General features: G+C 42.7%; 1 protein-coding gene across 1 annotated transcript; it reads left to right on the plus strand.

Moving 5' to 3' along the window:
• Positions 1-3603: 3603 nt before the first annotated feature.
• prom2 (prominin 2) lies at positions 3604-23189 on the plus strand. The gene is made up of 24 exons (XM_069659236.1): positions 3604-3772; positions 4621-4971; positions 7062-7126; positions 7481-7686; positions 7875-7995; positions 9666-9729; positions 9821-9910; positions 12091-12290; positions 12934-13008; positions 13324-13387; positions 14414-14570; positions 14656-14808; positions 15247-15370; positions 15589-15677; positions 15904-15988; positions 17122-17265; positions 17356-17424; positions 17586-17678; positions 17777-17830; positions 17930-18010; positions 19715-19783; positions 19902-19991; positions 20108-20220; positions 21344-23189. Exons 2-24 carry the CDS (start codon positions 4710-4712, stop codon positions 21393-21395), a joined length of 2520 nt encoding a protein of 839 aa, XP_069515337.1. The 5' UTR covers positions 3604-3772; positions 4621-4709; the 3' UTR covers positions 21396-23189.
• Positions 23190-24039: the final 850 nt, after the last annotated feature.

Consider the following 24039-nt stretch of genomic DNA (forward strand, 5'->3'; position numbering starts at 1 on the left):
ATTCTGAAAAATCACCACCTCCTGCAAAGAAAACGGCTCCAAAAAACGGAGACAAGTTTTTCTTGGCAAGCAAAGATAACAAAAGAGCTGTGCCCAGTTCAGTTCAGATTGTTCTAATTAAAAGTAACAAAGTTTGAAGTGGAATGTGAGCAGCTCTTGTTTCTTAATAAACAACAAATTGTCAAGGACACAAATCGCAGTGTGACCTTTCTTTAGCTGCCAGTGTTTTCAGTCATTGTTTCTTGGCAGGGAAGAACTAATGAGGAAGATGGCAGCTTTGTTAGTTGGCATTAAAAAACGGGAATAATAGCTGATGACACAACAATAGCGGTTTATGTAACAGATAGCCATTGTTGTAGAAAGCTGATGAAGCAGGGCTAGGTGTCTGCTTTTCCAGTAAAGCTAGTGAATCAAACAAGCAACACTCTCAACAGAATCATTCCTCCAATTTGAGCATGGGAGCTAGGATACATTTCAGATTATCTTAATTTAAGATGCACTTACCAGAGAGCCTTTAACCACATCTCAAACTAGTTGTTTTAAAATGAAGTCAGTCCGCAATCTCTAAGAACAGATATCTGTATATGAATGCAGTTTCCATTTGTGGTCCCTCTGTAGTCTGTGTGGATTTAACCAATCAGGTTGAACTTGTAATGGGTTAAAGTCGAGTCTCTAAAAGAACAATGTTGGAACCCATCGGCTGTCGATAACTAGGATTTCAGCTTTTAAACAATCTTTCTAAACAGATATCTGCTTATAAATGCACATAACAATCCGGTTGTAGATGTTGTCTCTCAAGTGCGACTCCATTCTCGCATCTCGCAAGTTGCTAGTCGGACTGTAACAATACCCGTGCATGGAAGAGAACGTTTTTGCCGGGATATCCATAATCAGTTATTAGGACATCCACTGGAAGTCCAGAATCATTGGCAGTCGCACCCAGAGGCCAATTCATTCAGTAGCTGAAGGTTGATCAGTCAGAGATACACATGTTACACATGTCGGTTATATTGTCAGGACGGCATGTAGCCTGTACGTCTACCTTTGTCTTGACTCAACCATCATTGCATAGCCTCGTTTACGGCCCATAATCTAACTAGTAACTGCAGCCTGTAAACAGGAATGACAGACTTAGATTTCACCGTGATGTTGCTCTTGTCCCTTTCGCCATAAAACCCCCTCAAAATAATGGGAATATTTGCAGGAAGTAAACGCTGTCCTCTCTGCCATCTCGCTAGTTGAATTAGCTAGCTACGCATGCACATTGACGCAACTGTGTTTACCCTCCGCTGGGACGCAGCTACCTGCCAAGAAGTAGGAGAGAAACAGAAACACTGCTTCTGGGATTTTCTTTTTTTGTGGCGACAAAAGGAAAAGAGAAATACGTCAATGTTTTTTCCAATAACGGATTACTTGAATAGCAGAAGTAACATGTTACATTACGACAAAAAAGTATACTGAGTACAGCTTTCATACAAACATGCAACCAAAAGTTACATTTCAAACAACACAGACATACCATTGCTATGCGGACGATACCCAGCTCTTCGTGTCATTCCCACCAGACGACACTACAGCACGGATCTCGTCATGCCTTGCCGATATCTCTAAATGGATGAAAGAACACTTCAAGACTGAGCTTCTCATCATCCCAACCAGTCCCTCTTTGCAACCACAGATCAATATCCAGCTTGGAACTCATACCCACAAAGTCTCCCCGGAACCTGGGTGTCATAATTGACAACCAGCTAACCTTTGAGGTTCATGTGGCCTCGATTGCTCGGTCACGTCGATTCGCCCTGTGCAACATCAGGAAGATCAGACCCTACCCGTCAGAGCATGCAACACAACTGCTGGTACAGGCTCTCGTAATATCACGCATTGGCCACTGCAACTCCCTACTGGCAGGCCTCCCTGCATGCACATTCAAACCTCTGCAGATCATCCAGATCGCAGCAGCGTGACTGGTCTTCAATCAACTCAAAACGGCACATGTCACTCCACTGCTCATATCCCTCCACTGGCTCCCAGTCGCCGCTCACGTCAAATTCAAAACCCCGTTTCTCGCTTACAAAACAGCAACAAAGACGGCTCCTGCCTACCTGAACGCCCTCATCCAGGTCTACACTCCGTCCCCACCACTAGGCTCTGCCAATGAAAGGCGTCTGGTACTCCCATCACAACAGGGCCCTAAGTCGCTAACTAGACTCTTCTCCTCTGTAGTCCCCAGGTGGTGGAACGAGCTACCAAACTCCATTCGGTCCGCAGAATCCCTTTCACCTAAAAGAAGAAGCTAAAGACTCAACTTTCATAAAAACATGCTGCCAAAAGTTATAGTTCAAACAATACCGACAGAAAAACAGAGCAACCAATAGGAGTCTCTGGTGTTGGGATCAGGACTTGATCCTTCACTGGCTTCCCACTCGAGAACTCACTGATCCAACAAGATCGTGAGGTACTCAACAGGGATAATCACCAAGTTGGAGCACTGTAAGACCTTGCTAAGTCATCACATGCTAAAGCCACTTGCTAAATGCTCTCTTGGTAGCAGATTAAAGGATCATCCTGTAATTGATGACTTTGTGTTGAGGTAAACCTGGTTGGGTGAATGACTTGGATTTTCCACCTGATGAAGGTAACAAGAGAAGACACTTCCGCTTCATTTGCATCGGTAGTGTTTAGACAAGGAAATCAGATATTTGCATATTGTACAATTGTGTTCCTGTTCATGCAAACGCTCCTTCTCTCACCCGTGCAACAGAGGAGTCTCAAAGAGTAGGCGGTATCACAATGTCAGATTGAGGACCAAGATCACAAACTAGACCTGCTTCAAAGTGATGACAAGAATAGTTGCAGCCGTTCCTTCTCAAGCTTATCAAAGCGGTGCTTCTGCAGAAGCTTGTTAAAGGTGAGCCATAACTCAGTGTTTCCTCTTTGCGTGGTTGTTCTCCTCCTGATCGTAGAACAGTGGTTTAATTATTGTCATGTCTTGTTCAGCTGCAGAGTTTTACTGTACTTATATCCTCCTTTTTCACAACAGCAATAACATACCAATAAAGTGTTTCTTAGCACTGGCCAGTAAAGCTGCAGAACTATTTCTGGTGGGGAATTCTTGGCAACATTTAGATATTGTGTTTGTTCACAACCCCCTGCCCTGGGTGTATTTATCCCATCAATCTTAATCCTGCATATTTGGGCTGTGTTGTTGCTTGTTTGGACACTGCAACATCGCAGATGTGGAAGGATCGACTTGGACTGACTGGATGACCAAAAAATCCAGATTGTTTAACTGCTTTTAAATAATTTTCTTACAATTGACTGGCTTTTCTCTTCCCCTTCCCCACTTTGAATTTAACCCATGCAACAACTTTACTTCTTCCTTGTACCTTTAGCTTTCCACCCCCTCGTTCTTACCCTTGACACACTCCACTCTCCAGGAAACAAGGTGGGAAAATTCGTTTTATTGTGCACGTTATTTGATTCCTTCCCAACTCTCTCACTCTCCTTTCCCACGTCACTCCCTCCCTCTCTTTCTCTCTCCCTGCTTCTCTCTCTAAGACCCTCCCTCTCCCTCCTCTGGCCTCCTCTCTCTCCCCCTCCCTTCTCTTCTTACTGCCAGTGTTCTCCAGGCGAGCGCACAGTCAACTTCAACTTGCCAGCCGGATCGGAGCGTATCGGGTTTCTACAGGACCGTGAGACTCTCACACACCCCTTTCTGAATAGCAGGAGATCAGAGAGAGCGCGACTGTCCTTCACTGTCCGGCCAAGAGAGGTGAGTAGACTGAAGGAAAAGAGGATACATTTCTATTCCTCTTCTCACTTACACTTTTACCTTTAGTAGGCACCTAGACCTGGAGGAACCACTCAGACAGTTCCCAGTATGTAGTGTAAACATCCTCAGGCTGCTGTTTTTAAAGGTTAAAGCTGGTCCTCAGGTTGTCTGTTAGTCTCTTTAGAATAAAAACATCCAAATAAAACTGTTGTCTCTGTTTCAAACAGCTGACTTTGTACGCAAGAGGAAGCAGACGTGTTCTATTAGTTCATGGCCTTACCTGCTTAAACTTATTTGCTTAGAAGAGCTACACCTACAATGAAAACATTTGATGACGTTTTAAAAATAACTGATATTCAAATATAGCGCGACAGGCAGGCGACGTTTTCCCTCCAGTTCTGATCTTTTTTTTTTAACTGTCCTCTTTTCTGAGAAACAAGCATGACTTTCGGATGATGCGGGTATCTGAGGCGGATGCAGCACTGTTTACACTATAACCATAGCTCTGACACAACTGCTAGACAAGTTGTAGTCGTTCTTCATGAGTCAGTCATCATGAGATTTTCCGCTTACTTTGAAATGGCAACACAATCCTTGGAGCATAACAGAAAGTGTCTTGTAAATGTTAAAACGTAAAAGAGATCGTAAAGGTTTCTCTTCTTCTTTGAAACTAAACATGCGTTGGCTTAATTTACATTTCTGTTTGACAAAATGTCAGTTTTTTTCAACTGCCATTTTACACAGACTTCACTGTGACTTCTTTCTCTGTGACTCAGTCTGTGGGTTTCTTCTTCAGTCATCCTCCTGCCTTGTCTCAGTCTGTCATTGTCTTTTCATCTTGTTTCCAGACACATCCAGAGTTTTCACCATGAGGTGATCACTCTAAACACCAGTTTTGTCTGCGAGAAGTCCTCCACCACCGGTCTCACCTGTCGACATGGGGTTATGTGGCAGTATGAGGTGTTGGAGGTGGCAGCATGGCAGCGCAGGAGCGCTCATGGCGGGAGTAGGAGTGTTGCTGCTGGGCCTCAGCCTGGCCCAGACTGTCCCTCCGCAGACTCAGTGTCCAGCACCCGCAAACCCACAGAGCCTCCCGCAGCCCGTGTACCAGAACACAACAGAGGGGGATTCCAGCGGCTTCCTGTCTGCTTTCGTCCAGTCTTTCCTCAACACAGTCCAGCCTAACCCCTTTCCTAAAGGTCAGTGTCATCGTCATCACTCACATCTGATGCATATGACCCTGTACTCTTCTTCATAGCGTCTGTCTGCATTGGTGTAATTGAAACCACATTAAAATCCTCTGGCCTTCACATTCTCTGTTGGGTAATATTTCCTGAGAGGGCAAGGGGTGACATCATTTTTACCCTTAGGCTAATGATGTCCAAACAGAAAGAGGACTGGATTGGTTAATCAGTAAGTTAATGGAAATTCTTGTATTTTTCTTAGTCAATCTTTAACTTTTAAGTCTTTCTCTGATGTTTCCTGTTACTCAGACTTTTGTCGAAACCTGTGGTCCTTTGTCCGTCCCTGTGACGTGTTGCTTCATAAAACCCTTCTGTATTTTTTATGTTACTTCCTGCTCGGGATCGATTTCAAAATAGGACAAATGGACACAGAAACATGCCAGACAACCTTTGCCCAAGACAAAGTAATTGTTCTCAGCGATCCTGCATATTGTGGTTTCAATGCTTAATGTTGCATTGAGCGCCTTGTGTTTACCTTAAAAGCTTCTGTGTGAACAGCTGTTTGAACAAGCTGTCCCCTATCACACTTTTATAAGGCTGATTGTAAACTGTGGCTTTCTGCTGCACAATAAGCCACTAGGTCAAGGTTATTAATGTTAGTAGGTAAATAATAAATGCGTTCTGCTCTGCGGTTAAACATGAGGGCTTCTTTAAAATGAAACACACAACTAAACACATCCTTCACTTAAATGGAGATTCATAATCTGGCAACACAAACTGTATTTTTTAATTATGCATTTAAATGACTCATGATGGATATATGAAGAATTGAAACGCCAACAGTTTACATGTTTTTTCAGACGTTTTTTGTAAGTGTGTCAAGGAAATTAAAAGACTTTGAAACATCCAGCAACAAATGGAAACGTTTGATAACCGTCTGCAAACATTCAAGCAGCTCACAGTCTCATGCAATATTTGTTCACACCTCACTGTAATTCACAGAGACCCCAGACACTGTTCATAATGAAAGTAAAGCAATTTAAAGTCACACACAACAGTTAAGAATAAGAGGGAAACTTACAGGTAAAATCTCGAAGATTTTCATGTAAACAAAAGTCTGTTATGTCACTATCTATCGCAGAATCTGTCGCCGTAATGGTGATTGAGCCTATGGCCCACTGATGAAAGCTTTTGCATCTGCAGTATATAGTTTTATTACAGACTGGGTGTTTGTGGCGACATTTGCAGAAAAGAACACAAGCAGTTTTCCATCACCCAGTAGTGGTTGGTCTGCCAGAGAGGGTAGGCGGAGCTAAGCGGCTGCTTTTCCGCTCTCTGCAAGTGTTGCGAGTAAACAGTAATCTACTATGGCTGAACAAACAAAGAAAAGATGGATGACTACAGATACAACTTCAACAAGAAGTGAAAATCCAAAGAAAAAGAAACAACTTGGACGCTCAGATGAAGCAAACAGTCTAAAAAGGAAAGCGACCGTCAGCGAGGAAAATCAGAGTTAGGACCATGACAAAAGGAGCCAGCCACAGACGTCTGGTTAAATTGGGACGCATGCTCCCATAATTACCGATTATTGCCAGTATGGTCCTCAAAAGAATGAAACTGAAATCTTTTAGAATATATCTTTAAATGCAATGGGGTCAATTATAAATTCCCGGACTGCCCTCTGATGTGACACAGACAGATGATATGTAAGATACAAATATCTCATGTGCACAGCACCTGAGCATGTCCTCTCAGTTACCTGCGCCTGTGTTTCGTGAAGAATACCCACAATGGGCAGCTCCAGAGGGACCATAAAGGCTTTGTATTTTTTGTGTGTAAAAATCTAATCGCCCCCGAAAGCTGACCTGGTTTCCTGGTAACCACGAGATGGAGGTGTCACATTTCCACTTTTACAATGAGACGGATTAAAATGTTTGTACGGTGCACAAATTGTTTCCATGGCAGGGCTTTTTTTTATTTGCATGAATAACTAAAACAGAGACCAGCCTTGAGTAGTAATGAACCATCCCTGGCCTCTTAAAGCTGCATTTCAGTGTATTTTAAATAATCCCAGAGTCGCTAATTTCTCTCCGATTTCTTTCTAGAACTTATTCTGAGGCTGGTCAAGGAATCAAACCAAGTGCTGTCAAATCAAGACATCATCAATGAAGTAAGTGACATACATGAGTTAACATGTGTTTATATGAACTTCTACATGTGGGAAAAACAAGACACACCCTCCTTAAAGCCCCTCGAGTTGGTAACTGGAGACTGTTTGTCGTTGGATCCGCCTTGTGTGTGTGTGGATCTCAGTCTGCTGAAGTTACTCAGACTCTTTCAGCCGCCCTGATTGCGGAGTGTCACCACAGTAAAGTAAAACTACAGTTTAGTGATGCCTCACTGTGTTTGACGTCACGGCACACCACAAAGACCTGCCGCTAAACTGCAATCATGGCTTTGAAATTGATATTTTTGTTGTAATGCATGTCATTCGTCTGTTTGTGCGTGTGTGTTTTGTGCTCAGACCCTGTGGTATCAAGTGGGTTTCCTGGTGTGTGCAGCCATCGGCATCCTGTACATCGTTCTGATGCCCATAGTCGGGTTCATCGTGGCGTGTTGTCGCTGCTGTGGCAACTGTGGCGGGAAGATGTACCAGAAGCAGACGTCTGCCATTCACTGTCGCAGGAGAACCCTGTACTGGAGCGCCTTTATCACCACAGTCATTATCTTGTGAGTGTGTGTGTGTGTGTGTGTGTGTGTGTGTGCGTGTGTCTCAACAGCATAATAATGTGCTTGACAGCTTGAATGTGCATGCCTCACTGCCTGTGTGCGCCTGTCTCCTTTGGATCTACATTATGTTCAAGACACAAATTGAATCATGTGCGTGTGTGTGTGTGTGTGTGTGTGTTTGTGTGTAGTGCTGGGAATGTATGCATGTTCAAAAGTAATGAAGCCCTCAAAGCTACTGTGGACCAGACCTCAGAGGCAGTCGGCAGAACTTTTGACGACATCAACAGCTTCCTCGCCGCTGTGCCTGAGGTAGGAGAGAAACTCTTATAACTGAAGTGCATGGCAAAAGTAAAGAAACATACAAAGGTCAAAGGTCAGGGGGGACTCCCTATAAATACAGTATTTCACCGGGGGGTGGTGCCTTATGTCCTGCGTCACACAGAATGTTGTGTGGCTGATGCGTGCTCTCGTCGGCTCGCATTCAGCTCGTCAGTTTTCGAACAAGCTTGCAAAATCGTAACCTAAAAATGACGTTTACAACAAAATATACTCAGATGGGGAGTCTGTACTCTGATATCAATGTAGTATCTTGCATCAATAAATGCCCAGCCCAAATGAGCTTACAGGGCAGCGAGCTTCCATGTACACACATACGGTGAGATTCACTTTAAATATGTTGACAAACTGCTGACGTTGGGGTTATAGCATTTAACCCACAATAGGCTCGGGTAACTTCCTTCTTTATAGCCCCATGGGACAAACGTTAACAAGTGCTCCACACGTGAGGCTTGTTTCAAAGGAAACCCGTTAAAGTTCTTATCTCTATGTGGCGATGTCGAGCTCTGATTTTCCTGGCTGGCGGTCGCTTTCCTTTTTAGACTGTTTGCTTCATCTGAGCGTCAAACTTGTTTCTTTTTCTTTGGATTTTCTCTTATTTTTGAAGTTGTATCTGTAGTCATCCATCTTTTCTTTGTTTGTTCAGCCATAGTAGATTACTGTTTACTCGCAACACTTGCAGAGACCGGAAAAGCAGCCGCTTAGCTCTGCCTACCCTCTCTGGCAGACCAACCACTGCTGGCTGATGGAAAACGCGTCACCCAGTCCATAATAATACTATATACTGAAAATGTAAAGGCTTACATCAGTGGACCATAGGCTTAATCAACATTGTGTTACCTCATTTGGCGATAGATCTGTATATTTAAATAAAAATCTTCCAGATTATTACTTTAAAGTAAAGTTAGCTTGCTAATAGTTAGCGCTGAGACGGCTGACGGTCACGGAGCTCGCTGATGAGTGTACTGTGACGATACTATCATGATACTTTAATCGCGATACCATAGTTTGCATTTGCAAGTATGTAACATTTGTTATGTTTGGCAGTTTATTGCCTTTTTTAATCTGCAAACTATGTCTCATAAAGACATAACATCCGTATCTGGTGAAATACAGTTTTATGTTAAATAAAAACTAAATAATGATGTTTTTATTTAGACTGTATTATACTGGAAGATCGATACTCGGCGTCCGTGTATCGGTATGATATCATCCTTCAAAACACTACACTGTGCAGATTGTTTCCCTCTAAACCTGTTTGCTTTTAATCATCATTCTTAAACAGGTACAATGTTGGAATGATAAATATTAGGGTTGTCACATTTTGTCCTGTACCTCCTGTACCTGCTGTCAGCGTTCTGACATTGACAGCTTTCGTGTGAGATGCAAACATTCTCATGTCAGTCGGCTGATTAACGACCGGCTCTGTACCCTCCAGTGTCAATACACTTATCTCAAGATACAACAGAGCAGCAAAAGGTTGGAGGGAAAGACATGGCTTTGTTCTGTTTGCTTCTCGTCATTTGGAAAAGCTGCTATGTAGGATTAGCGCCTGTAATCAGCCCTTGGCAAACTGTCGTATTTAAAGCCATATTGTATGTGCACCTGGAAACAGCGTGTGTTTTCTCTCTGCCCCTCTACAGGAAGTCAACCATGTGGTGAATGAAAGCTACAAAACCATAGAGGAGGTGACGAGGAACCTAGATAGTAAGAACAGGAACTCATTGTGCAAAAATAGAGGAACCAGGTTTCTGTTCTCTACAAGCATTAACCCTTTCTGTTTGTCTGTTAATATCAGCTATTGGACCGCAGCTGGGGAAAGAGATCCAGGAGGCGTTCAGGGAAACAATAGAGCCTGCGCTGAACTCGGTTAGACTTCTAAACGAAGGTATGATGCACCTGCGTGCTGTGTCCTGTTTCAGGCTGAACATGTGAATGCTTGTGTACATATTTGAGAGAGAGAACTGTCATCACAGGCGGGGATCTGCTCATGAGTGTGCTGTGCAGTTTTATCGCTTATCATTCGCCCTTTAGGTTGAAAAGTTTCGGGCCAAGTTTGTGACATACATGACAGGTTCCCTGAGGCGACGCAGTCGGGGGCATCAAACCGGTCTCTGTTTGGAGTGACTGTAATCTTTAGGTTATGTCGAACACATCAGTAAAGAGTGAGGATGGAAGACTATATCCAAATTAGTAAAGCACTTTAACCCATGTCATTGGATTCCTTGGAAAGCTTCCCGTAATACCAGGATTTGTAGTATTATCTTCAGTCTGACGTGTGCATCCTCCATGGCAGGATGTTTGGCCAAAGGTTTAGACAGCCAATGGGCACCTACAGCAGGACTACTCGGTGCAGGTGTGGCTTTAAGCAAACATCAAAGCTGGAGGCTTATTGTGTAAAAAGACGCCCCATTGTCTCAGAATCTACCCAAAAACTAAAATCCATCTAGGGTTAAAAATGAAGTGGGAGTTTAATTTACTGTCAGGCTAGAGGACTCTCTGTTCTTTGACATCACGCACACATGTAACAGGTAGTTACAGAAGAATTCAAGAAAACTATTCATCATTTAGATTTGGTTATTGAGTTTGAAGGTTCCCAGCAAGAAGCAGCCATTCCGGCTTCTCCAAGATGACAAATGCTCAGCTGACACATATTTTACTGGCATGTTTTATGACCATTTTTATATTAACACACAGCAGACTTAATAGAGTCACTTGGAAAGAACTTTTGAAGGCTCCACTGTTCCTGCTTCCACACATATCCGTAACATGGTGTCATCTTTGACCGATCTCTCTCCTTCGAACGTCACCTTAACCACATCACAAAAACTGCCTCCTTCCATCTTAAAAACGTTGCCCGTCTTCGCCCTGCCCTATCGCCTTCAGTGTCTCAGGTGACACTGCCACACTGCGGAGTATAGTGACCTAGTGGAGCAGCTTATGCAGTGGTGTGGATAATCACCTGCAGCTTAACGTGGGGAAAACAAGGGAGATGGTGGTGGACCTACAAACAAAAAAGAATTGGGGTTTATTTCTAAGTAGGTTTACACATACAAGGAATTTCTCCAGTCTGCATCAGTGGGAAAGACGTGGAGATCGTCAAGTCCTACAGGTACCTGGATGACAGACTGGAGTGGTCCACCAACATGGACGCTGTCTACAGGAAGGGCCTGAGCCGGCTTTACTTTCTGAGGAGGCTCAGGTCCTTTAACGTCAGCAGCTAAATGCTCAACATGTTTTACCAGTCTGTTGTTGGGAGCAAAATCCAGTCATTGACGACTGGACTACTGCAACAGCATCCTGTATGGCACATCCACCAAAATACTCATCAAACAATACAACACATCCAAAACTGAGCCGCCTGTCTGCTCACCCAGTCTCACACCAGAAACCACATCACCCCAGAGAGTCCTTCAAAACTTCCACTGGCTCCCCATTCAGCAAACAACCCAGTTCAAAATCCTTCTCTTCACCTACAACCTCTCCCCCTCCTACCTCACTGACCTCCTTCACCAACACACTCCCACCTGCAACCTCAGACCTGCCGACGCCAACCTCCTCACCCCGATCCAAGCACCGGATTTGCGGGGACAGAGCCTTGACTGCCCCCTCCCTCTGGAACTCTCTCCCCCAACACCTCAGACACTCTCCCTTACTCCCCTCTTTCAAAACTGCACTCAAAACCCACCTATTTAAGTGTCTCATTATGTTGTAACTTTTTCTTTTCTTTTTATACATATTTAACTGTAAGTTCTGTTCTGTGATTCTGTTTTTTATCATGTAAAGTGCCTTTGAGTACCTTTTAAAGCGCTTCACAAATAAAATATTATTAATTTAATGCTTTACTAAAAGCTGCTGGATAATATTAACAATCATCCGTTTATTCTCCCTCCTTCTGTAGCGCTTTCATTTTGTTACAAATACTTTTGTTTCAGCTTTTAAAATTGATTTTTAACTTAAAACTTGGCGTAAAAACATATACGGTCTTGAAATGTCCAGCATTTCTTAATCATGTGCATAAGCTGACTAATACTTACGTGTTTGTCTTTTCTTTGTTTGTGTGAGCAGACACTGAAAACACCAGCGACCAACTGAACCAGCTGAACTCATCTTTGACCCAGCTGCAGATGAGCGTGGACCAGCTCCAGGCCAACGTCACTGCCGTTAAAAATCAAATCAATCAGACTTTATCCAACGCAAACTGCATCGGCTGTAACAAGCTGCTGCCTGAGCTGCAGAAGCTGGATACACTGGACAGAGTTGTCACTGTAAGTACTGATTCTGTGTCACCTTATATGGGTTTTTTCCTGAGCGTGAATAACCCTACTGGCTGAACCACAGAGGCAAATTAAATGAGGTCGGTGTGAACATCTGCGCCTGTCAGCTCAGGTGTTTTATGCAAAAGAGGAGTGAGGTGTGACTGCTCAGGTTACCTAAACACGAAAGAGGATTTTTCCCTTTTTTTGGGGTCTTCGAAGAGAGAAAGAATTATTTATACAGCTCTGACGCAGGCTGAGACAGTGCGACACATGATAATAGCTCCTCATTTTTAGCTTTGTCTGGACAGCTGATTTGTCCTCCTCCCATCTGTTCTTCTCTGGTCCTCCTACACTCCTCTGACGCTGACACATACACACTCTCTTCTCCTCTCTCGCTCCTCTTCAGTATTCAAATACATGCTCTTTATAATATCTAATCATCATAACAAGTAGGGATATCATTCGTTATTATTAGCTATCAACTGATTTAATTGTAGCCCTGACTTCCATATAAACTTCCAAATGCTTGTTTTGCTGAGGTCTGCCGCCCCCTTCTGTTACTTTAAAGTATAACATGAGATTACATGTGATTGCTGGTCACAATGTTTGCACGTGTGTGTGTGTGTGTGTGTGTGTGTGTGCCTCTCCACAGATTCCCAACGTATATGAGCTCCAGTCTGCAGCGGATGAAGTCATCAAAACTAACCTCACGGCCAAAATCAAGGAGGTCAGTCACATCTGACAAACATGAAATCTGCCAAATATATCAATAATCTTAACAACATAAAGCCCGCCTTGTTACCAAAGTGTAGAGAGTGTGAACTTGTTTTAACCACAGATAAAGTAATTAAACGTGAAGCATCAGTTTTTTCTCAATTAGCCACCCGTTTTGAAGCGAGGTTAATGTGTGTAATCAGAAAGAAATCACTGGCAGACTGCAACAAAGTGATCTTTTTATAGAAAAGACTAAATAAAAAAGGAGACACATTAAAACTATTTATATGATTAATGATAATAAACTCACTGTTCCTCTTGATTGCAGGTGGAGGACTATTTTAACAGCATCCCCCAGAGAGTCACCAATGAAACCGATGATGTGGTTCTAAGTGAGCAGAACTTTAAGCCTTCACTTCTCTTTAAGCAGGGGTTGACAGTAACTAAGTAAATTTACTTGAGTACTGTTCTTAAATACATTTTTTGAGTATCTGTACTTCACTTGAGTTTTATTTTTCGGGGAAGTCAAATATCGTACTTTTGACTTCACTACATTTCTATGAATGTCCTCGTTACTCGCTACTTTTGCTCTGAAGTCGGCTGATGAATTTTCTTTTCTTTTCTAAAATCCGAAACTGCGTTCGTGTAGTTCTGCGTGTGGTTTGTCTAAGTGGTGTTGCCGTACCTGTACCTCGCGCGTCTCCATGGTTGAACGCAGAGCAAACGTCACTCCGATCGGGCGGTTCATTTAGCGGTGGTAATGATGGCTACGACATTTTCCCCGTCCTTCAGGTGTATTTGGTTGTTCCTATTATTGTTCCTATTGTTTTGGAGCTGCAAATCTGGAAATCTGTGGCATGTGAGTTTAAAAATGTAAATAATGTTTTCTAAATAAACATAACGAAGCAGAATGGACACCCATGTATTCATGACTGCACTCATGCTCAACATGTTTTGAGATTTTTTTAAAAGTAGTTTTAGGGCGCTTGTTTGACTCAGCGGTTAAATCGGCGACCATATACAGAGGCTACAGTCCTCGATGCGGCGCCCCGGGCTCAACCCCCGCCCTGGGCCCCCTGCCACGCGCCATCCCCACCCTCTCCTCCCCCATCTCCGCCACCATCCACTGTCCTCTCTCTAAAATAAAGCCAAAAAAAGAATCTACAAAAAACAGAAAAAAAGTAGTTTGAATATTCAAGTATTTTTGTAAGTAACTCAAGTAATCAGTTGGCTAAACAACGTTCACTTGTATTGGAGTAATATTTGACCAGGATTATCTATACTTTCACTCAAGTAATGAAGTTGTGTACTTTGTCCACCACTGCATTAAAGATATTTGCTTCTTAATTGATTCATGGAATTGAATAAGATTAATAAAAAGGCTTTGTGTGTGTGTGTGTGTGTGTGTGTGTGTTTAGACAGCAAGCAGCTGTTGGATGACATAAAAGAACAGATCTCCAAGATTAGCGATGACCTCCCTCTATCCACTCTGAACAATATTTCGGAGACTCTGGAGGGGTTACATAGAGACATCCAGAAGTTCGGACCAGAGTTCGAGAGAGGGGAGCGTATCAGGTAAAAAGCTAAATGTGGCAACACGAATGATACAAACAAAAAAAAGCAAAAATCAGTCATCATATGTGTGTGTATTTCTCTCCAGATGGGCCGTGAGTGTGGCCGTGTGCTGCGTGGTCCTCCTGGTGGTGGTGTGTAACCTCCTGGGCCTCGTCCTGGGCCCTCTGGGTCTGACTCCCAGAGAAGACCCCACAAAGCGCTCCCAAACGGCAGACTGCGGAGGCACATTCCTCATGATGTGAGTGCTGGGTTTTACTACTACCAGTGTCAATTGTTGTCACATAGCTGATTGTCTCATGCTGCATTCATGTGCTCCTCAGATGGTCTGTTTCACGAGTCTTTCTGTCTATTTTTGTTTATTTAGGAGCTTTAAGTTGTAATATGGCAGCTTTATGGACGTTACAAATAAAATGTGTTGTATTTTATTGCTCACAATTAATCTTGGCCACTCTATATCGACAGGAACTTATGGTTACAGCTTAATGAAATTTTTGACCATAAAGCCAACATTTAATTTAGTAATAAGATGCTTTTCTGAGCTGTTTTTCCAACTTGAGGGATGTTAATTTTGTCCGAAACTCATTCTGATTTTTCCATCACCACATGAATGCACGGTTATCCAGACTGTTCCACCTCCCGAGCTCTTGTTTGACCTCTGACCTTGATGTAATTGCAGGGGTGCAGGTTTCAGCTTCCTCTTCTCCTGGCTGTTCATGATTCTGGTGCTTGTGCTGTTCCTGCTGGGTGGGAACGTGTACACTCTGGTCTGTCGGCCCTGGAACAACGGACAACTTCTAAAGGTAGCGATACAAACACTTACACCTGCTCACATCTATCTTTGCACACTTTATTTATTTAAGATTTACATTATTATTGCTGCAATAACAACTTGTCTTCCTTGAGTCAACACAAGACAAAAGAAACAAGACATTCAGGGATCACGCGAGGGATCTTCAACATCAACAGTACACTATGTGAAATATCTTTGTGTTCATTTTCTTGCCTCTTCTCTCCACAGTTCTTGGATACTCCGGGTTTAATTCCAGGGCTGGACATTGGTCCAAGTTTGGGATTGAAATCAAACATCAGTATCTCTACTATCTACAAGTATGTGATGCCAATTTACCTCTCACACAGGATTGAATGTTCACACACAGGCTTATGACTATTTATAGCTAACTAACTAACTTACTATTTATAGCTCTATTATGAGATCCAGTACACACCTGTCTTCTCCTTTTTGCTCTAAAGGTCTAAAGTTAGCAGCATTGATAAATCTGTAATATAATAAGTGGCTGTGGAAATAATTTTGACTTGATGTTAATGTTTTCAGAGCCTGTGAGAAAAACCAGCCTCTGTGGATAACACTCCACCTTAATGAGGTCGTAGACCTGGACGATGTGCTCAATGTGTCTAAAGTAAGTTTCCTTAAAGCCATTTTTCAATTGCTTAAAGGTGAAATAAGTAGGATTTTTCCTTGCATTTTGTCAACAACACGTTCAAACTGGGCCCCTCCTCCTGGGCTCTTCCTCACCAGAAGCTCACTCTGACTCTCTCGTGCGAGAACACGGCCACCCCGCCGAGCTAACACAGACAGCATCACGGTTTACTTTGCACTAGCATGCTAACCGCCGGTTTTTGAAGCACCTACCTGTCCAACAGAAAGAAGGCCACCTCTGCATCGCTCTTTCGTCGTGTCCGCCGGTCTGATTGGGCCCAGTTGCTAATTTGAACCACCCCCACACTCACCTATACGCTGTGACTGGCTCAGGGAACCACAACAGCGCCACTCCTGAAAGCGTCCCGTGCAAAGCAAAACAACAGAATAGATGCAGAGGGAAGGGTCTCACAAGGGTCTGCACACACACTCACCAAACACACATGTATAGAGGCCCGTAAGTGATGATTTATATTATATTATATATATTATATTATATAAAATCCTGCTTATTATACCTTTAAGACAAGTTTTAAAGTACTAATCTCGAAGATTTTCATTTAAATAAATGTCTGTTAAGTCTCTATCCATCGCTGAATGAGCTAACACAATGGTGATTGAGCCTATGGCCCACTGATGAAAGCCTTTGCATTAGCAGTATTACAGACTGGGTGTCTGTGGCGACTTTCAAGGAAAAAATCACAAGCGGCGCCCAGTTAGTGACGCGTTTTCCATCAGCCAGCAGTGGTTGGTCTGCCAGAGAGGGTAGGCGGAGCTAAGCGGCTGCTTTTCCGGTCTTTGCAAGTGTTGCAAGTAAACAGTAATCTACTATGGCTGAACAAACAAAGAAAAGATCGATGACTACAGATACAACTTCAACAAGAAGTGAAAATCCAAAGAGAGAGAAACAAATTTGACGCTCAGATGAAGCAAATAGTCTGAAAAGGAAAATCAAGAGTTACAACCGGAGCCAACCGTGGACATCTGGATATGTGGGAACTTAGAGATTATAACTTTAAAGTAACATAAGACGTTTTCTAATCAAAACCTATAAAATAATTTGAAATCTTTATTTAATCTCTGTGTTGCCCCCTCTCCGTCTGTCTCACACAGTACACGGATCAGATCCAGCAGTTCTTCGACAATTCAAACATCGCTCTGTCCACCATCACTCTCCTGAGCCCTGACGTCACAAACCAGCTCAGCAGCTTCTCCAACAAGTCCAAAGACTTGGACTCCACTGACATCACACAACAGGTTGGCTTTATGCTTGTATGTATCCATGTGCAGATTTACGCTCATTAAAGGTACCCTTTGTGACTGCATTTCCCTGCTTTCCCCTCCCAGATGAACAACATTTCCAGCATTAATCTGAACACGACAGCAGATAAACTCGACCAGCTTGCTGACGCTCAAGTGAGTCACGAGACATTGGAATTACTCATGATGTTTCCTGTAATGTTTTAGACTATTCTCTGCTTTTTGCAATATGAACATGTCACATGATTTCTAACTGAATAAACCTTTTCTCTGATGCCCGTGCTCCATCTCCTAATGAGTGATTTTCTTGTTTCTAGACAAATGCTGATACTAAAAAAGAGCTTCAGAAACAGGCCAGAGACCTGAGGCAGATCCAGGCTGACATAGAAACAACAATCATCCCTCAAACGGTGAGCATCCTGTCCTATCTCCTAATCTCCTCACTCGGGCTCTCTTTCCCCCTGTTGACCATCCATCTGAATTTAAACTCTAATGTTTCTGCCCTCAGGAAAAGCTCAACTCAAGCATGCACAGCCTTCAATCCATAGTGGGGAAAATCAATGTGAGTACACTGACTAACACCTGGAACTGCCAAGAATAAAGCTCGTCATTCTTCTCCCTTTCTATCTGAGGCTCATTCTCTCCTCTGCGGCTCTTCCAGGGAACTGTGGGGGAGGTGCTGAGCAACGTGGGAGCAGCACAAGACTTCCTCAACACAAATACGACACAGATCGTCAAGACCGTGAGTAGAGCCAGGAGTCACATGAGCTGCAAGGGGAAAAAAAGTGCTCCATGTGGTCTGTTAATGCCTGTGGTGGGTCAGTCATTTAGCCAGAGGGGGCGAGGGGGAGGTGGGACCGCCCAGAGTTGAACATATGTGCTGCTTGTAGTTGAAACAATCTGCTTGTTGGCTTCACATCCAAAGGGCACGGATTAAATTTCATCTCCATATTTATTAGTCATGACTTAGTTATGTTGGTATTAAAGAGAAGCAGACGCAGGGAGGTGTGCGGGTCTATTTTTTTTCCAAGGTCCATCTTGTGTCGTGTAAACTTTACCAGCATGATCCTTAGAAAAAACCCCAAATCATAAGTCACTTCTTATGCGTTCACATTGGCTTCCAGTGTGTCTTAGAATCAGGTTCAAAGTACATTTCTCTCTGTTTTCCACCATGTGAACTCCCTCTGTGTCTAAGGTCACCTGATAGCATTCTGCTAACCGTCCACAGGGTCCAAACTGAACACAGAAACAGCAAGTACAGCTTAGAGATGCAGCAGACACACTGGAACAAACAGAGTCGAATGAGGAAACTTAAACATCCAATTTAACAATTTAACATTTTTCAGTTCCACAAAAATGCCAAAACTAAGATTTGTTCCCTCTGAAATCGAGAGGAACAGCTCACAAATACGTGGTTTTTAGAGACTTCATGAAACAACTCAACATTGTAGGTTTTAGCAAAAGTTGGCCAAACTGGGATTATTTTAAGTTGTGGATTAATACATATCTACGGGAGCCCGTAGCGGACATGCATCCATACACTCAGTTTTCCTGTGATCCAGTTATCAAGAGATAATGACACTGCACCACCATAACGTCAGATGATCATAACTCTTGTGTCCCCAGAGTTGTAAAAGCACAAAACAAACATAGAAACAGGCTGAACTTCCCCTATTAGTGTGGCAGCAAGTATCACAGTGACCTGCCTGTTGTTTTGTTTTCTAGATTGCTGCAAAATTATCCAGTTATTATAAGAAGACCAGCTTTGTTATCCCAAGATAGCGGGAAAAATAAGTCGAGATCTCGAGAAAACGACCAAATAACGGAAAACGGAGTAAATAGAATGTATGGATGCATGTCTGCTCAGGGCTTCTGTAGATATGTGGTCCCAGGAATAAACTACACTACTCCAAGAAAGGTTAAAGGAACAGAATAATTAAAATGTTTTTATAGCCAAAATTGTATGGCCTAAAAAACATAGAGCATAACCATACAGAAAACATAATCTAACGCAAAATGTAACTTTTTATGGTAGACCTTTATAGACCTTTTTCTATTTCATGTGAATTAACAGTGCGGCTCATTTATGTGTTTGGACTTCTGTTGCTCAGAGGAATAAGCTGTATCAGGCTTTCTGCTCTGGCTTTGGTGTTTTCATGGGATTTGTTTACAAAGAGAGAAATACAGAATATCACCAGACTTGTCCTTTCATGATTCATTTCATTTAGTAAAGCACTTCAAATTGACTCTATGTTACATAAATACTCCTTCTCATTAGCCTCGCCTCATCTGATCATAGCGCTGGTTATTCAAGAGTCACTTCAGAGGATTTACCCAGAATTCAACTTGCTGAGATGGCTAGGCATTCCTCTGATTCCTCATGACTTCCCACTGTAAAGCAGGCAGAAAATGTGAGGAATTTACTCTCTTTCTCTTTTGTTCCCAGAAAAGCAAAATGTTTATGGACTGTCAGCTGGGTTTCTTCGTTGTTTATACTGACTGGGCCAACGTCACGGTAAAGTCTGCTCAGATCTTTACTCTTTAAACACACCACAGTTTAGTTAAAGGCAGTTTTTCTATAAGGTTTGAGTTAAACATTTTGCACTGTCGCTGATCTGTGTATTCTCCTTTAGATCACACAGCACCTGGGCCGCTGTGGGCCGGTGGCGGGAGCCGTGAACTCCATCGAGGAATTCCTCTGTTTGGACTTGGTGGAGTCTCTGGTGAGGATCACAGTTGGTTCTATCTACCTACAGCTACACATCATCTTTTATGTTGGTTAAACCCGTTATTGTTTTATCAGTTCTGCATGATATTCACTCATGATTTCTTTCTGTAGAATGCCTTCTGGTTCAGTCTGGGCTGGTGCATGATCTTCTTCATCCCCAGCATCATCCTTTCCATGAAACTTGCAAAGTACTACAGGAAAATGAAGCAATCTGATGTCTATGAGTGAGTAGCACAAACAACATGCATGCACCATGAGGGCTGTGTACAGGGGATGGCCTGGGGTGGCATTTCCCCCCCTAAAATTGCATTAATCCTCAACTATGATTGGTTATTTGCCGGTCAGAGGCGGGACTTATGTTCCAACCAACTTATTGGGGCGTGTTGCAACAGGCTGCTAACAGCGTTTGCCACACATTTTTTTTTGTTGGTGCTTTATACAGTGACTCTTGGAGATACATTTCCTTTCCTCCTTAAAGAGTTAAGCATGAAAGATTTGTATACACGTATACACAAGAATGTAACAGCTGTGTGATATCTTAATTTTAATAGTTAAAGTAGATGTGATAAGTGGGGACAGAAATAGTAAATAATTGTTATTAAAGGAGCAGTTCACCCCTGGAAAAAGCAACTGTCAGTCAAAGCTGGTGTTCTCTGTAATCGATAGCAGCAATAATATTTGAAATTGGCGCCATAGCTGTGGAGAAAGTTGTACAAACAGCTTGTGGTCCCATTCTACATTCCTACAACACCCAGCATGCATTGCGCCCCTCCCTCTTAAAGGAACGGCCCAGCAAGAGACACTGGAGTGAAATACTACCGTTTTCCAGTCACGGACATTGATCGCTGCAGGCAAAGGCTCAGAGCGGTACAGAATCCAAAATAGGACGAGAATATACCGGTGGATCGTCTAAAAAATCTTCGGGTCCGCAGTCTACATTTCAAACCTGACGATTTTGACCGAGACATGACATTGGAGGCGGGCGTCCTAGACTGAGGAAGTGTAGTTTAGCAAGCTCCCTGGCCTCCGCCAGATGACGCGTCTGGTGGAGGTTTTCCAGGGCCCATTGGAGAAGCAGGAAGCTTCCTGAGTGAACATCCCCCATATTAATATGATAGGACTGAGGATGAAAATCTGTGAACTGGCCCTTTAAGACGTGTGTTTGCGCGGACATACTTTATGCCACCCCTGCATAAGTCAGTGGGCCTCCCCAGTCCAAAGATTCTGGACACGCCCCTTTCCTCTATATCTATTTATACCCACGTGTGCATGCGTGCAGTATTCAATCACATGACTGATTCATTATGCTGTAATGGCTTCTGACCACTGTTAATTTTTCATTTCCAGAGGCGACTTGAGAATGAGCAGCATCCCCCGGGCCCAGATAAAAGTCAACTGAGAGGACGGCATTATGTGCGTTACAGCTTTGAAAGACTGCAGGCACACCTGTGGCAGTGCTGGTCAAAATGAAACCCATGGTGCACTCCTGCACAGACGTGACACTTTGTCACTCGGCTGATGAAAGTCTGCAGTCGTCCTTCTTTACATGTCAAACTCTACAAACTGCATATCTGAATTGACCTCAGGTGGACACAGGGCGTAAGGGAACCTTCAGGGAATTTTTTTATCATTTTGAAAAAAGATTTTGTTTTCCGTTTTATTTACTGCTTTGTATGTTTTTAAAGTATGAACTGAGCTGCTGGATTCAGAGAATCATGCTTCATGTTTCAAACTGTAAAGCTGATTTATTAGAGAATTGATCATAATTATGCAGGTTATACGGTTTGCAGCAGCAGTGTGAGACTGTGCCAACAGGCCTTTGCCTCTGTTTACTGCCGTGATTTGGCAGTCTAAATCTAAAGGGAAACACTTCTTGGTTCTTTCTTAATTGTACTTGCACTACACGTGAAATCAAAGCACAATTTATTTTATAAATCATAAAATGAAATTACTTTTTTGTGACCGGTACAACTGATGCTACCATATCACTGCTGTTTGCAAACTACACAGTGAAGCTACGATTTAATTCCTCTTTCATTTTCATATATGTTTCTGTCAATGATTTAAGTTGACTGTTTTGTTTCCTGATTCTATAATGATTATTTTTATACTTTGAACTGATATGAACTCTATATTGTGTTTTATCTCTCTGTTACGCAGCACTTTATACGGCCTGTGATCAACAGGTTGTGACCGTTTCTTTCGGCTGTTGTGAAAACTACTGTAAGTAAAGATTGTCACTGATCAACAACCCGCTGTGCATTTTTCTACCTTTTAGCCGAGACGTCAGAGGAATCTCAGAGATCAGTTAGAGTCTGTTTTTCTAACGCAGGGTGAAACTGCTTTTCACAGAGAGCATTCGTAGCTCAGTTTGTGCCTCTGGATCGAACATGAGCCCTCATCACACTGCAGAAGACTCTCTGTAATGGTAACATACAGTTTGTGTATTGTCTCAATGTGCCACAAAACTTAAAGACTAAAGTAACACTACATTTAATTCTGTTAATCAGCTGTCTTCGTTGTTGATTAATAAAAAAAAGAATCGTATAAAAAGAAATGAGATTACAATGCAGTGTAGAAAATATCCATCCATGCATTATCTATACCGCTTATCCTGTTCAGGGTCGCAGGGGGGCTGGAGCCTATCCCAGCTGTCATTGGGCGAAAGGCGGGGTTACACCCTGGACTGGTCGCCAGTCAATCAGAGGGCTGACACATAGAGACAGACAACCTTTGTGTAGGAAATATAGAGAAATAAAATCCTGTAAAAATTAAATAAAAATAAGTGATATCATGTCAACAGTTAAAACACACAACTCTATTCATGAACTGCATATTTACACAGATTACTCTGGCAGAGAGCGATGTGTTTGAAGATCATGATTACTCTCATGCATCTCTGTCTAACGGACAGATGAAAGCACATCTCTTAAATTCCTCTCTCATATGACACTATGTAAACGAATTAACATATCAGAAGAGGAAAATTGTACGAGCTGGTTGAAAACTCAAGGTTCAAAATAATATGACTCAGTTCTGTGACGTCCTGCCCTCTCTGCCTGCTACTGGTTCGCTTGACTTCCTGGTTCAGGAGCCAATGGGCAGAGTCAGGAAGGACATCAGGAAGCTGCCTGCACCTGAGTCAATTGGGTCTAACCTCTCTCTCTCTCCTCCCGGGCCTCCACCAGCTGGTTTGGTTGTTTCTGTGTTTTGTTTGCATCCAGCACAACACACATCCATACACTGCATTCATGACTGACCCAACTAACTCACATAATTATGTTTATCTTTAGTTTTACAAGAAATTAATATTGTTTCAACTGCATTTCATGTGTGATTTCCTTCTTTGTCTCCTACTTTGAGCCGGTTCGTGACACTTCCCTTTGTTGATCAAATACAGCTGAAATATATACAGCCATACCTCGAGCTATAAAGCAACAGGAAATTTAATAGCACCAGGGCAGAGGATTTAAAAAGCCCACAGTCTCCTGCTGGCTGCACTGAGGTAAAAAAAGCAACAGCAAACATATTGTTCCCCTCAAAGAGTCACCTTCTGAACCGACCGGAGACAGGATTTCAACGCTGCAGATCTGTTGTTGTGAGACCGTTTCATCAATCTTTTCTCTTGTGTATTTGCATAAATGATGCATTCAAGGCTTCAGCCTATCAGCACATAAATTATATCAAAGCCTCTGGGGGATAGTGCAAATTTAATACAAGGCTGATGATCCATGCACTCATTTGTAGTCCAATCATGGGAGGCAAAACAGGAGCAGCAGTTTGGTTACTAAAGCTGAAATTACTATAAGGTAACAGGTATTTTGAGCTCCTACAAGCTTGACTGAAGGTAATTCTGACTTGTGTGAAATATGAATTAACTCCAGCATTAGAGCCCAATTAATATAGCTGATGAAAACATTGTAATGCAGTTATAGCTCTGCTAATGCAGTCGTGCAGATCAGTCTGACAGCACAGAAAAGAGGAACAGGCGGGGCAGCCAGATTTATTGTTGTTTACAGGATGCCATCTATAATTAGAGCAAG

This window comes from Semicossyphus pulcher, unplaced genomic scaffold (assembly GCF_022749685.1).
Source record: "Semicossyphus pulcher isolate SPU_LCO1_2020_fin unplaced genomic scaffold, fSemPul1.0.p SCAF_12, whole genome shotgun sequence".
Classification (NCBI taxonomy): domain Eukaryota; kingdom Metazoa; phylum Chordata; class Actinopteri; order Labriformes; family Labridae; genus Semicossyphus; species Semicossyphus pulcher.